Genomic DNA, 16,046 nt, shown 5'->3' on the forward strand with positions numbered 1-16,046 from the left:
AGGACTATACAAACTACCCTTTGATGAGTTTTTAAGAAAGAAATAAAACACCTTAATTCTCAATGTTTCTAAGGTTTTAAATTGTATGTGCAAAATTTTAGTTTTACTATATTTTTCATTTTCCTATACATTTATAATAAACAGTAAGAGACTTTTTAATATTTTGATAAACATTTTTCCAGGTCACAAAACAAAGGTAATTTTCCCCATTAATCTTTATAATCATTAAGGTCACTTCTGCAGTGTTTCAGCTTTCATGGTCATTGTTAATGGTACCACACTATTGTGAAAAGCAAGTCCATACTCTCAGCATGACTTCTATCTACTCTGTTCCTAATAGAAAATACTACCTGCTACAAGTCAACTCAGAAAGGAGGTTAAGAGGAAGTTCTAAGAATAATATATAAAATTACAATCCATAAGATCATAAAAATTAAACTACTGCAACGGTAAATAAAGTGTATTTATCAACATAAGTGCTTTGGCTGACCCTCATACATGTACTAACATCTTACAAAAATATGCCTAAAAATAGGCCTCATAACCTACTGATAAAATCAACAGGTTTTTAAGGAAATGTGGCTACTGTTTCTGTTAAATGGAAGTTATCTTCTCATTAGGCTATTAAAATTACTACCGCATCAGCACTTGAAGAAAGCAAAGTTAAAAAAACAGGTATTATAACTTTTGTACAAAATTTTACATAAAAACAATCATAACGTAAGACACCTTCTTGCTCTTTTGCCTTTTCTCTCTTTGGCTGTGTCTGAATCCACAATATCTGCTCTAAGGCAGTCCAAAGTTCCTGAAAATGAGAGGTGTTCTCCAAAGTACATTCGGTAGCAGAGAGGCATTGCATCCTGTGACTGGATCCCTGTATGACTCAGAAGAGGTTTGAAAACAACCTAAAAGACATAACACATTTATATTACCTCAACTTAACAATTCATCATTTACTGTGGCTTTTTTCTTACACTCTACCTCAGTACATATTATTAACTGTATTGTGATGGGGGAAAAAAAGGCCTTGTATAATAAATATAGCTCTAATTTTACTTAAAACTTAACAGTATTTTTGAGCACCTACTATGTGCCACTCATCTTCAAATTAATCATAAGGACAAAGATGCCTTGATCCTACTTAAGTGAAAGTACAAGGTAAATAAAATTGTGAATTAGTTTAAATCATTCTACTTCTTACTTTTAAAAAAGGCTTGAATATCTACTGTGTTTCCATAACAATATGCTATAAAAGGTTCACAAAAGAGTCTATCAATTTCCTGTGTTAATATAAAAACATTTCATATGTTATATTTTTAATATCTGGTCTATTTTTAAGTGGTATCACTTGGTTGCAAAATAACATTTTCTGACAAAGAACTTCCTTTACATTTTAAGTATCATATATGCTATGGAAATATTAATACATCACTCTGGTTAAATCTCTGGTTAACTGAACTTCATAGTTACTAAGAGGTAACCCAAATAGAAGCAACTATATGTGTGCAATAGTAGATCACTATAATCTTTCTGACTACTCCTTCTCCGCTGCATGGTTCCTTTTCCTCCTTCCACATCCTAAATATAGATGCTATCTATCCCGTGCTTTCCTTGACCCCCTTCTAACTCTTTCACCACACATTCTCACTTAGTGATCTTTTCCTGAAGCTTAAAAAATCTATCAAAATGGAGAAATGCCATTTATGCAATGAAACTCAAGTCTGCACTTTCACTTGTCTCTACATCATCTCATTTGTTTGTGCTTGGGAAAACAAGCTACCCTTGTGAAAGCATAGAGGCCTAGAATGAGAGAATTCAAACAATTCACCCCTCACTGGAAACTTAGGGAGTATTTTTCTCTCCCTTGTATATCTGCTTGGCATATGCTTTCTTGGGTTTACTCTTTCTTAGATTTGCTCTTTCATCCTAATGGAAACGCTCTTCCCTCTTTAAGGTTCAAACCATCCTCCACCTTTCCTAATCTTTGTTATCTACTTATGCCCCTTAGTTAATCCTGCAAACCCACCTGGTATTTTGGTTCTTTTCTTTTCCATCCCAGTTTATCATTCTGAATGGCTTCTTTGGCCATGCAGATAACTCAACCAATGCTTTAGTTCCAAAGTTATGTGACTTCCTTTCCCCCCCCATAATCTTGCCTTAAACTCCTTTTCAGCAACTTCCAAGACTGTATATTACATTTCATCACCTCATTTTTCTTGCTACATCTGCTTTGGATCAATCCTCTTCTATTCCTATAGCTGGGCTACTAAGGACACAAGAGGTTCTAAATAACTAGACCCTCAGCACTATTAGGCAATTCTTCTGGGAGTCTGGTGGGCTCTCTTTCACATTCACATTCACTCCAACCTTTCCATATATCTAAATCACCTTACACAGTTTTTTATTGTATTACTTAATATTAATGTCTCTGGTAGATTTTAGAGTCTTACATGTAAAATAGTATAGTTGTCTCTAAAAATGTGTATTGGATGCTAATAAATACAATGAATGTATATACAGGCCAAAATAGACAAAAAAATATTTCTTTTCTCTCTCTCTCTTTTAATAAAAAGTGAAAGAATCCCTAAAAACTACTCCAATGTATTAGAGAAGTAAATCTCAAGAAAGTTTAAAAGTGACTGACACATTTCTTAACATAAATCACTTCCTATTGTGAGAGAAAGTTGAGGCTATCAATTTGCAAACTTACCGGTACAGTTATGAACTGTCCTTATTGCCTTCCCAAACATTCTCAGGGGAAAAAGTACTTTTTATGTCAAAAAGTATCTCTCTCTATAAATGACTCTAAATTCCAACACTTCTCATCCCTCCCTGAATCTTTCTCTATCAGTTTACCCTCCTTTCCTTTTTTTTTTTTTTTTTGATCAGAACCTTCCTAATTCCTCCTAAGTAAAAAATATGCTCGAGTCTCTTTCATCCTGAAAAAATAACACCTCTTAATATCCATATCCCACTCTCCCACCTGCCTTCTGGTCACTCAAACTAGAAAGTACATTTCAAAGGATTTTGTTCTCTACTCCCTACATTTAGTCAATTAAATAAGATCTCCACAATATTTCTCCTTTACCTATCAAAGCCATAACCATCTAAGCTAACAGCTTCATTACCACTTGTGTGAACTATTTCATTAACTCATCTTTTCACCTCTAGTTTCTCTACTTCAATCCATTTAACACATTGCTACTCATATAACATTTCCACATGTACAGTTCCAGGCACTTTACTCCTCTGCTCTAAAATCTTCAATGCCTCCCCACTGCTCGCTCAAGTCTTCACATAGCACTAAAGACCATAGGAAATGATGAAATTTAACTTTCTAGTCATGTTATTTTGCCAATCTCTATCTCCAAATAACAAAAATGTTGCTATACAAGACAACTAACTATATGCCACTCTTTAGTTTAATGAGTATCTATAGATGCTTAATTTGTATTTATAATTAACCCATGTACTTTTTAAAGGCTCCTCTTTTTTTCATGAAGGCTTTAGGCAGACAGGCAAGGACAAAGATTTTCACTAGAATTCCACGGTGCACATACTTGATGGTTCCAGCTGCTAAGTACTGCTCAATGCGAGGTCACTATAATTAGGGAAAAACAGACTGGCTCACCTGAGCATCAGCAAGCTGTACAGCAGGAAACCCTTGGTTGGCTTCTTCTACACCTACCACATCATCCTGACTAGTGCTATGCTGAGAATGTGTCCCATCCAAAGTATTCTGGTCACTAGACAAGACAGTGTTGAAATCTGAGGCTGAGGGTATTGTAGGAAGATTGGGTGCAACACCTAAAAGGGCAAGTGTTCAAAAATAAAATCTAAATTACTGGGAAATGAAGACAACATAAAGGGGCACAGCAAAGTAAACTTATGAAACTTGTATTATAATTGTATTATCAGACCATTTAAGTTGAGAAGGGAAAAAACAGCACTTTCAGGTTATTTTACAGACATGATTTATTAATAGAAAATGAAATTAAACTTTATTTTCAGAATATATCACTCATCCTCGTACAGGAAGTATGTATTAGAGCCAGTCACTCCAAAATATAAAACTTTAGGGCTGGAAGATCTTTGAAAAGCATTTGATATCCCATCAGCTTTGCAGTGAGGAACAGAATTATAGACAGTAGCAGGGCTACAAAAAGCAGCTGTAGCAGGACAAAAGCCATAGGCGTCACAGAATCCCACATATAAATTTCTTCCCCACTATGCTTTCCCAAGGTGGAACAAAAATGAAATGGCACTATTTCTTTCTTCTGTACTCCCCTTATCCTTTAACTTGCCAGGCAAAGGACCTGTGATAGAGAGGAAATGTTCCTTTCTGGTTCTTTTGAAATTTAAACTCTATGGAGTAGTGAGACTAGCTCCAGAAACGTGCTGAGAGCTGGCAAAAGCACCATCCTTCTATCTTCCTCAACCAAGGGCAATACTAAGAATTAGCACGTCTTAGTACTCTTAAGAGTCACAACTAGGATCAGTTCCAGATTCAAAAGTGGTCCATGCACTGGCCAAAAAAAAGGACTGAGTAAGTAGTCATATATCAACTGCTTTTCATAATTTCATATTTTTTGTCTGAAGAAAATTTACAAGTGATCCAATAGCTGTTACACAGATTAATTTCAGCTGCCCTCAGTAACGGTTCAAAGGCTACTTCACATATTCTTTTAAAAAATATATACACATTTTTACAATGAAATAATAAATGCATCTAGTGAATTTGGAAAAACACAAAATAATAGCAAAGAATAGGAAAGAAAGAGTGGCTTCATTTATGTTACTGGAAATAGCCACCAATATTTCTTTGTGAATCCTTTGCCTGTTTTTCTGCTGCTTATAAATAAAGGAATATAAATATTCCTTTAAAATTAATAAATTTTCCTCATTTGTTTCCCTCCTTGAGGGCAAGAATCTTACTTTATTCCTTTTAGTACTCCTTCAGATTTAATTAAATATTTAAGTAAATATTTAAGTATAAAGAGTATATAGATGCTTGTCATTACGCCTCAGAGGACTCTGGATAAGCTGAAAGTGTCTTCTGTACTGTAGGTACATGATGCTGTAATTATACTTTGCATTTTTTCATTTACCTCCTCTTGGTGTTTTGCAAATTAAACCACACACATTAAATGGAAGTTTTAAACTCTTTAAATTATATATAATCTCGCATTTGACATATTTGCCTTTCCACAAGAACACTGAGAGACTGCTTACGACTCTCTCAATTGCAATATTAGCAAAGGCATTTCATAAATGAGCCAATTTCAACTAAACAGTACTTAAACGTTTGAGATTTTTTTAACCATCCTCTGAAAAACAGGATTTTAACATAACTTCACATGTACCCCTTAGATGGTTAAGTAAAATAATGTGATAGCTCAATACCTGTTGGGAGACTATTGTGTCCTGATTTTGTAACAGGAGATTCTTGCACCACACTTCCTCGATTACCCACAGCATTTGACATCCAGTTATAGAAACTCACAGATGATGGTTCAGATAACAAAGGGTGTTCAGATAACATATCAGTGGCCATTGTGTTTCCTGAAAATAAAGTTTTACTTAGTATTATTTATGTACTAAGGAGCAGAAAATGTGATTTATTTTTTGAAAAGTCAGGTTAAATTATCTGCCTTTTGCATGTCTTTAAACTCACTGCACGATGCTGGTATTTGGATATTAAGGCATTAATAAATAATTTATTGCTATCGTAATGGGAAAAAATTCACTGCTGGCTGGCCTAGACAGCATTCCACACCATGCCTAGGTTGATAGTAATAGCAAATGTTGCAATTTAAAAATGCAAACTAAGGGCACGAGACACCAACAAGTTATAAGCAGAACAGTTTTCCAAAATACTTTCTCAAAGATAAGGTATAATACAAAAGACTAGGTATGCAACCAAAGTGTATATCTAAATAAACGTTAGGTCCTGTTTTTGTTTTCTTAATCTCCCACAGAAGTAAGCTTATAATTGTCAAAACTAAGGATATACCTGTTCTCGTTAGGGAGCTACTTTTCACCGCGGCACTACTTCTTTGAGGGGTCCCTTCCAGTAGGTTGTGCAAGCTTGGGAAGCTTCCAGTCAGGTAGCTGAGTAGGCTCTCCTTCCTTGGACTCTCCTTAACTGGCATGCCTGTACGTCCCACATGCACCGGAGAATCTGTGGCAGTGTCACCACTGGTATAGCTCAGAGAATGATACGGGTGAATGCCCTATAAAAGGAACAACACGGGGCTCTTTCTTATGCACATAAAAATGACTACTGATAACCATGACTACTCACTGTTTTTATTACTAGTTATTGTTTACATTAAAACAACTGCGTCTATCTAAACAGTTTGTGTCTATTAGAATTATGGTGAATCCCAAATGTATGTAATAATGTTTTGTAACTCTACAGTACAATACAAAGGACAGCATTTATTATCATTCATTTAATTTTAACAATGATTAATGCCCTTTAAAATCTGAAGAGGGAGTCTGGTGGTAAGATGTCTATCCCAAAATTCTTCATACTATACTACTCTTCTTGGTACTCTGATAATAATTTCTTGGTACTCTGATAATAATTTCTGTGTTAAGACCTGATTCTCTGTAAAGCTCTAATATACCAAAAAGAATTTCCAGCAATTCTCTGAAGAAAAGCAAAAAAATCAAAAATTACACAATTGTCCAATCTCTATCTGTTCTGTCACATCTAAGACTGGAATTCCAGATCAGTTTAAAACAGTACAAAGAAAGACCATGCAGACAGAAAGATCCTGAAAAGCAGAGATCTGAAACAAAGCACTTTTAATTTCAATTCTTTGGACTTCTGTAATCCATAAACAAAGGAATGCTCAAAAACATTTCTGAGAGAGAACAGCATTATAGAAAACACCTAGGGACTTCCCTGGTGATGCAGTGGTTAAGAATCCGCCTGCCAATGCAGGGGACATGGCTCCGATCCCTGGTCTGGGAAGATCCCGCATGCCACAGAGCAACTAAGCCTGTGCACTGCAACTACTGAACATGCAGTCTAGAGCCCACGAGCCACAACTACTGAGCCCATGCGCCTAGAGCCCGAGCTCCATAACAAGACAAGCCACTGCAAATAAGAAGCCCACGCACTGCAACGAAGAGTAGCCCCTGCTCGCCACAACTAGAGAAAGCCTGCATGCAACAACGAAGACCCAACACAGCCAAATAAAAAAATAAATAAATAAAAATTTAAAAATATAGCAAACACCTAAATATGATCAGAGCATCTGGAAAAACTAAAAATCAGGAAAAATTGTGAGACAGATTAAGGGGTGGAGAATTTAAAGTGTCCCATGGGCTTCCCTGGTGGCGCAGTGGTTGAGAGTCCGCCTGCTGTTGCGCAGGGGACACGGGTTCGTGCCCCGGTCTGGGAAGATCCCACATGCTGCGGAGCGGCTGGGCCCGTGAGCCATGGCCGCTGAGCCTGCGCATCCAGAGCCTGTGCTCCGCAACGGGAGAGGCCACAACAGTGAGAGGCCCATGTACCGCAAAAAAAAAAAAAAAAAAAAAGTGTCCCAGCCTTGTAACTCTACTGCAGAAATAGAATAAGCCTATAGCCCAAACTTTAAAAAATGTATATCAAATTAAATGTTTTAATTAAAAGAGCAATACTTACACAAAATAAAACTTTCAAAAGCACAAAAGACTAGTCAATAAAAAGTATCTCCTGAGCTCCAGTCTACTAGACCCTTTCCCCAAGAAGTCCCCTTAACCATTTCTTATCTATCCTTATATAAATAATTTGACTATATAAACACATATACATATTTATCCTTTTTTAACACACAAATACATATTGTCCTATACTTTATTTTTACTTGAACCAGAGCACTTTGGTGATCATTCCACATCCACTTAGAGACCTACTTTATCTTTTTGAAGTCTTCATAGTAGGCATCCACATGAGGGTACACTAATTTATTAGTCCGCAAATAGTCATTTGAGGTGCTCATGAGCTCATAAGTGCTCATGTTCTTGAGCATTTATGAGCATTCATTTCTTTAGAATCACTTCCCGGACATAGACATACTGTTAAAAGGCATTACATTTAAAATTTTACATTTAAAAATGGACAAACTGTTCTTCAAAGAGGTTATGCCAGTTTACACTCCCAGCCAGTACCGTATGAAAGTGTCTGTTTTCTTACATCTTCACCAACATATACTATTAAACTTTCAGAGTTTTCAACCTGACAGGTGGAAACGGAATCTCATTTTATTTTACATTTACATTTCTTTAATTAGAAGAGAATACATTTTCATATTTGTATATGAATTCCTCTGTGAACTGCCTTTATTTTCTATTTGGTTGTGCCTTTTTAGTGATTAGGAAAAGATCTTTACACATTAGGAAATTAGCCCTTTGTCATATGTCTTTCCATTTTGTTTACAATACTTTTCTTTCTGTGTAGAAATTTTATATTTCAATATAGTGAAAAATACAATTTACCTAATGGATTCTTGGTATTAATTATTAATTTAAGATTATACCCAGACTGTCAACGGAAGTTAAAATATTAACTATTTACTGTTTTCAGTGCTCAGAAAAGGAAACTACCAAAAAATAAGTAACTCACAACAACAGCAAATAACTTACTAAGTGCTTACTATGAGCCAGGTATTGTTCTAAGCATTTTTCATGTATCAACTCCATTATTTCTTACAGCAACCTTCTGAAGGAGGTTACCATTATAATCTCCATTTTTAACATATGAGGAAACTGACACACAGTGCAGTTAAAAACTTTAGTCACAAAGCAATTAAGTGGCAGGGGCAGGATTGAAACCAAGGCAGTCTGACTCCTGAGTGGCAGTCAACCACTCTGCTATCCATATGTCTTATTTTATCAAGCACTGGTTAAATTTCTTAAAACAAAAAAAAATGTAATTAAAGTCATAAAACTAGCTTAACTCAAACTGTATTTTGATCATGTACTACCTATAAAACTTCTCATTAAAACTAATAACTGTAAGCTGATCAACATTTCAATATTGTTTTTTATTGAATACGATATTCAATAAGTTGAAAAGAGAGCCCTAAGGCTTGGTAGTTAAAGTAGTCCTTGTTCAATATTAATTACTGACTGTTGATATAATTTTCAAAGAAATGTGTAAACTAAAAGTTACTAATCATGTTAATTTCAACATAAAAACACTACTTGAATATTTAGGGCAAATACCTAATATTTACATTTGAGATAACAAAAGTTTAGGTCTTCTCTGTAAGTCTAAGTAACTCTAACCAAAGGCAGCAACAATGTACCTTTATTTTTAATGCAGAGTCACTATGGGTATGAGTCTTAGATAGTTTCCTCATTATCTCAGCTCCAGTTACAGGTCCAGAACTACCAGGTGGAGGCCGGTTGGCTGTTCCCTCCAGCAGCATTGTGTGTTCACTGACTGTGGCTGAAACAGTTCAAAACAATAAGTGGGCTATAGATTATCATATAATCTTGAAACAACAACTCCAATGTTCCTGGTGGTATAACTAAACTCAACTTTTCATATTTCTTGAAAAACTAATTGTGCACTCTGCTATAACATTCACTCTTCTGTCTTTTATTCTTCAAACCCCAGTCTTCTCACTCAGTCTCAAGAAAGGAACAAACAGCTTCCGCTCAGTCTTTCACATGTCACCCAAATGGCACAGAGATCAAAAACTAATTCAACTATGCTGAAGAAAGTACGAAACGTTCACAGATTAACCTAGGCCTTTGCAGATAATTAGAAGGGATGTTTACTGCACTATTCTTTCAATTTTGAGGTAGACTTGTAATTTTTTTAAATAATAAAATCCAGCCTATTACACATAACATATTTATTTGTTAAATACAAAGTTTTTCTAATTTATTTTTTAAAAGCTTGGTAAAGTATTATATGTAAATGTTCTGAAAGCTCTAATTTTAAGACTACTATCCTTTTCCATGGTACTTTTAATTTTTTTTCAAAATATCACAAGATAAATTTTCATTGAGTACTATATATCATGATAATAATAAAAATTATCCTTTGGAAAAGCATTTAAGTATGCATGTCTGTTTCTGTAATGCATTATCTACTGCCTGTGTTCTGGCACAGTCAGTATAATGACAGAATTGTGGGCTGAATGCATACCTCTAAACATTATACAAATTCAGAATCAAACAGGCACCAGGTAAAATCCAAATCTTTAAAAGACTGGTATAGGGAGCATGATAAATAGACAAATAAAAATATAAATTTCAAAAAGAAATTCAGGTGTTTCATTCAAAACATTCTAGTTATACAAAGATGTCTGTTAATTGTACTGGATAGATTAGGAGAAGAAATCTTCTGTATTTCACAAAATTAAACCTAGAAGTCAAGTCTGTATAAAGATTCCAACATTATTACCACTTATTTGGACTAATACAAATCACAGTTGTATAATTAAGCCATGACATTTCAAATTTGGGACAAAAATTATTAAAATTATCACAAGTATTGGGTTACCAAGCACATAGTATCTAGCAAAAATATTTACAAAATTACCTGCATCAAATTCAAATTCTGCTCCATCAGCACTGGTATCACTTTGAAGACCACCTCCATTGTCCAGCCCAAGCCCATCTTCATGATCATAGTGCACAGCTGACTGAGGTTTCAGGGGCTGAGCTGGTCGATGTAAACTCACTCCTTTAAAGGCTGGTGTCACTACAATAAACTTCATCCACTGCCTTGCCAGTGCAACTAAACCTTTCTTTAAAGTTACCAAAGCAGGAAGGCCATCACTCTGTAACAACAATGACATGGTTAGGAGTAATATTACTGTAACAATAATAGTTACTATTTAAGTGTTCTGCATACATTTATTCATTTAAATCTCATAACTCTCATTTAGAGATGAGGAAACTGGAATTTATATGTTGAGTAATTTGTCCAAATTTACACAGGAGAGTCACTATTTCAAGTTGACTATAGAGCTCAATCGCTAAACACAATGTTGCATCTTTCTATCATAAACAACCCAGCAGTACCAGGTAAATAAGAGACTAAACATGGGGTGTAAAGTGGGATTCTCCTTAAGAAGCATTCAAAGCACTTCGCCTGCTTTGCTCAACTGAAGAATTAAATGTATTTTGCGCTACCTGGAATATTCATCAAGCAAAGAGGAAATTATTTCTTTCAAAGATTAGGTAACCACCTCTATTTTAACATTAAAAAATTAATAAATTACTATAGTTAAATGACAGACACAGAAGGATTTGTAACTGCTTTGAAACTTAAACATATGATCAGTAAGAATTACATAATTTAGAATATATTTTATTCCACATGGTGATGATTTTACAAAAGAAAATTTGCCTATTGGAGCCTTAGCCTAAGGAGAAAATATGCAACTCCTCTCCCCTTTCCTACAATTCCTTGTATTAGGAATAATAGCTTTGACTGAAGAGAGCCATTTACTAGGTGGCAGGAATCACCTCACTTACTTTCTGAGGAACATCAGGCCCCTTAGCCTGTCCTTTCATTCCTAGACTCAAGTAAGGAGGGTCATCTTGTGTTTCTTCCTCTTACATGGAAACCATATCCCAGCAGAGCATCCATCCGTGGGAAATGCCTGCCTGTGACTAGACGGGCAAGTTAAACTTGCACTGTGGATCTCCCAGTCTTCAATTCACAGGATGGGAGTAGAAAGTACTATACCAGCCTCAGGTCTAAGTACCTTTATGAAATCCATAATTTACTCCAGATTCTTTCATTAGAGGTTATCAGGAGCTTGACTGACCATTAATAATACTGATACATTGATTACTAATTTGGCTAAAGCTTCCTGTGTATTCTCTATTGACCAGAAACTTGGAGAGGAGAGGGAGATCCTCAAGCTCTAAGCCTCTAATCACGTGCTTCCATAGTGCTTTTCTAGTGCAGAGATATACTGTATTTATTCGTACAGTTACATATTCCCCCCTCAATCATTAATTAGTCCTTATTTTATTAAACATTTCTGTGAAATTTGACTCTAATGATTACTCTCTTGTTTGAAATTCTTTATACCTTTGGTTTCTAAAACCTTCTTTCCTGGTCCTTCTACCTCTTCTTTTCCCTCCTCAGCACTCTGGGTACCTCTATGCACCCTCTCCACGCTCCTTTAATTTTGGTATTTATCAGGGATCCATCCCTGACCAGTTTCTCACTCAACATATCATCCCTAGAAGGCTCACCCATATCCGCAGCTTCTAACGCTTTCATGCTGGCAACTCCCAAACCATTAATTTGAGCCCAATCTTGTCAGTAGCCTAGATTTCTAACCACATTTCTCCTTTGGACTTCCCATACTCATCCCAAACCTTCTGGGTCAATGGCTACTCAACAGAATAGAGGCTTTTTTAAAGCTAACATATGATTCCGGTAACTCACCATTGTAGCATCATCAATGATGGAGTAATTTGCCTGGTGCAGGTAGTGATGTAGTATATTACACAGTAAGCATGAAGGATTTTCTTGGAGAAAGCGGGCAACTTTTGTAAGTCTGTTGTATTTACTTCTTAAGGGAAAATGTACACTTTTATTCTGTGAAAAGCAAAACAACAGATTCAGAATGACACAGCAAAGATACAACAAACAAAAGATATCTAGAAATTAGGAACTTGCAGGTCTGATGTTTTCCAACAATGATAATAAGGGATCATTTTCAATAATAAACTTTGTATGATACCTTGTATTGTTGAAAGACATACCTCTAATGCTTCTGTCATTATGCATCCCATAACAGCACAAATTCTCAAGGTTCCCTCGGTTTCTAATTTGTTTAAGGATGACTTGAGTTGATCAATGGGAACAAGCCATGCACCAACAGCTGGAGTTGCAGTGCTTAAAAGGTTTAGCTGCCTTTTAAAATGAAAAAAAAAAAAATTATAAAAACAAGTGTTAAGATTTGTATTTCAAACAATCTCCCATATCTACTGTACTTAGTGGCTATTTTAGTTAGGCAAAATTACCTTTCCTTTTGACCACTAGATAAATTCTGAACATATAAGTAGGAAATGCAAAGAATAGATAACAGAAAATAAAGAAAAATATAAAAGTCTGTTAGAGGTGAAAAGAGTATATAAAAAGCTTATGGCAGGGTGACATGTAAAAATAAAACTAAAACCCTAGGAAAGAAGAAGGGTCAAACAAATTGGGAATAATGTCTATAGAAAGTATGAAGTAGGAAAGATGGAAAAGAAACTGGCAACCCTAATACTGGATATATCAGAAAAACAATTCAAAAAATACATGAAACAGAATTGTATGTTACTTAAAATAAAAAAAAAAATCAAGGGATAGTAATATATCTTTAAAACTTTTTACCTAGAAAATGCATGTGCAGGAGATCTCACATTGGTGGGAGCTGCAAAACTAAACCAAATTTCCTTGATGGTCAACTTCATGCTACAGGAATCTGGAGGTGGAGGCATTAAAGGTAGATCTTTTTTCAAATCATCAGATTCAACTCCTTCATCCTATATAAAACAGAGTACCAAAAACATTAATGTATAGTCCCTTAAAACCACTAGCACAGAGTGTTTTATGAACAAAACCTTTCTATCAAATCAAGTTCTACAGATAATAACACCGTGCTATAAAACAGGTAACATAAACCTTGCTCAGCCTAATCCTTATTCTGAGAAATACCTATGGATCCTTGAAGCTCCAAGGAGCACAGTCTGAAAAACACTGCATTATAACGAACCATAAGTCAGAGATCTTAGAACTAAAGTGTTTCTCTCAATCACTTCATTCAGTCACATATGTTTAGGGATACTGTTTCTTTTCCTAGATGAGAGAAAGAAGTTTTATGACTTGCCAGAGGTCATACAACTATTAAGTTGGAGAATGAGTGACAGCATTAAGGTCTTCTGCTTCCTACTGCAATCTATTTTCCATTCTATCTTAATAGAATATTTCAAACTTCCAAATAAAGTGCCATAAGAAATACTATTATAGCCTATGTTCAAATAAATAACACTATACAATAAAAAATTCTTAGTTATCCTGGATGCTAGTAATCTGAATCTGTATTGAGAAATAGGAATAATACTTTTTAAACATGTAATCACCACTCTTCAGAATGCAGGGAGGTAAGAAGCATAATATTAAAGAAACAAACAAAATCCATTGCCTGTTATATCTGTTTAATAGGTTTCTAATTCATTTTTAGATATTCTTGGTCAAAATAAGGAAAAGGTTGGCATTTTCTTGTGGGATGACTGAGGAATGAAAAGTATCCACAAAACAGCTTTAAATCCTAAATATTACAAGACAATGTGAACCATAGACCCTAGTAATTTTAAAGTCAGCAGGCACTAAATATAAGTCCACATTCCCATATCTGCAATTCCACAACATTCTGAAAATCTAAATCTGTTTTTGTGGCATCAAAATCTGATATGAACTTGTAAGAGACTATTTATCCCACTTGGTGTTTTCATTCATGTCTTGCTGTAGAAATATTCAAATATTTCAACATGTAGTGCTATCTCAGATTGCACTAGGAGTTTACGTAGCTTATACACACCCCATATTACCTTTATTTTATTTTTTATTGAAGTATAGTTGATGTACAATATTGTATGTTACAGGAGTACAATATAGTGACTCACAATTTTTAAAGGTTATACTCCATTTATAGTTACTATAAAATATTGGCTATATTCCCTGTGTTGTATAATATATCCTTGTAGCTTATACATAATAGTTTGCACGTCTTAATCATTTATAATGGAATCTAAAAAATACAGCAAAGTAGTGAATATAGCAAAAAAAGAAGCAGACTCACAGATATAGAGAACAAACTAGTGGTTATCAGTAGGGAGAGGGAAGGGGAGAGGGGCAATATAGGGCTACGGCAATTACCTTTCTTTTAAAGCAAAAAAATCTAAATTCTCAAATACATCTGGCCCATGGATTTCAGACAAGGGCTGTGAGCCAGGCAACTGAGCATATACAAATATACAGAAGACAGTCTAGAGGAACTTGAACTTTAAAAAACGGGAGAGGGGGGGCTTCCCTTGTGGCGCAGTGGTTGAGAGTCCACCTGCCGATGCTGGGGACACAGGTTCATGACCCGGTCCAGGAAGATCCCACATGCCGCGGAGCGGCTGGGCCCGTGAGCCATGGCCGCTGAGCCTGCGCGTCCGGAGCCTGTGCTCCACAACGGTGAGGCCACAACAGTGAGAGGCCCGCGTACCGCAAAAAACAAACAAACAAACAAACAAACAAAAAAAAAAACGGGAGAGGGGCTTGTAGATAATAAGCAAGTACTTATAACAACGTGTGAAGCAAAGTAACAAAAAACTTGGTTTTAGACTGACTGAATTTTTGGTGCCTACGGCACATCTAAATGATGATATCTAAAAGGCCATTGGATACAATTCTGAAGCTCAGTAAAGGGTTGATGCTGAAGGCATAACTGATGGGAAAGAGCAGTGTCATCAAATTATGGACCTGGACTAGGAAATGAAACAAGTGAGGGAGTGGACAAAGAGCAAGAAGGGTAGCCAAGAACAGAACATGGGGGGACACCCACATTTATGAAGGACAATGAACTACATAAGGAGATGGACCAAGAAAAGTCAGAGAACCAAAAGAAAGCAACGTTACACAATTCGAGGACTTCCACCAAGGAGGACAGGATCAGAGAAATTCAGGAAGATACCTGAGTTTCTGTCAAGTATTTTAGAAGGTGAAGGAGAAGGAAAGAAGAGATAGGTTCTTCCGAGCTCTTTGTTCAGTGAGCAGCTGCTATATATTTTAATTTCCTTAATCGAAGTGCTAATCCCCACCCAGCTCTCAAATACTTCCAAAGACCTCACAAGAAAACTGTGATTAAAACCCTTTACTATGCATCAAATCAAAATAAACTTTTCAAAAATAAATTCCCAGAAACCTGGGTTCAAGAGTGATTTGCCAATGCATACTAGATACCCATGACACATTTCTTAGTTAAAAGGTGGTTTCTTTCCTCTTCAATTGGTCTAATTTCCAAATGATCAGAAGTGCT

General features: G+C 35.6%; 1 protein-coding gene across 6 annotated transcripts in view; it reads right to left on the bottom strand.

Moving 5' to 3' along the window:
* Nucleotides 1-16,046, bottom strand: part of BLTP1 (bridge-like lipid transfer protein family member 1) — a 212,003-nt gene that overhangs the window by 80,621 nt on the left and 115,336 nt on the right. For all 6 annotated transcript variants that reach the window (XM_082837740.1, XM_082837741.1, XM_082837744.1 and 3 more), the window contains 9 exons: nt 13,355-13,506; nt 12,739-12,889; nt 12,419-12,571; nt 10,550-10,790; nt 9,303-9,445; nt 6,014-6,233; nt 5,404-5,562; nt 3,632-3,807; nt 730-905 (listed from right to left, as the gene is read on the bottom strand). In XM_082837740.1, the coding sequence (XP_082693866.1) occupies nt 730-905; nt 3,632-3,807; nt 5,404-5,562; nt 6,014-6,233; nt 9,303-9,445; nt 10,550-10,790; nt 12,419-12,571; nt 12,739-12,889; nt 13,355-13,506 (1,571 nt within the window). The remainder of the gene's footprint in view (nt 1-729; nt 906-3,631; nt 3,808-5,403; nt 5,563-6,013; nt 6,234-9,302; nt 9,446-10,549; nt 10,791-12,418; nt 12,572-12,738; nt 12,890-13,354; nt 13,507-16,046) is intronic.

The sequence above is a fragment of the Leucopleurus acutus genome, assembly GCF_964270905.1.
Source record: "Leucopleurus acutus genome assembly, chromosome: 4".
NCBI classification, from domain to species: domain Eukaryota; kingdom Metazoa; phylum Chordata; class Mammalia; order Artiodactyla; family Delphinidae; genus Leucopleurus; species Leucopleurus acutus.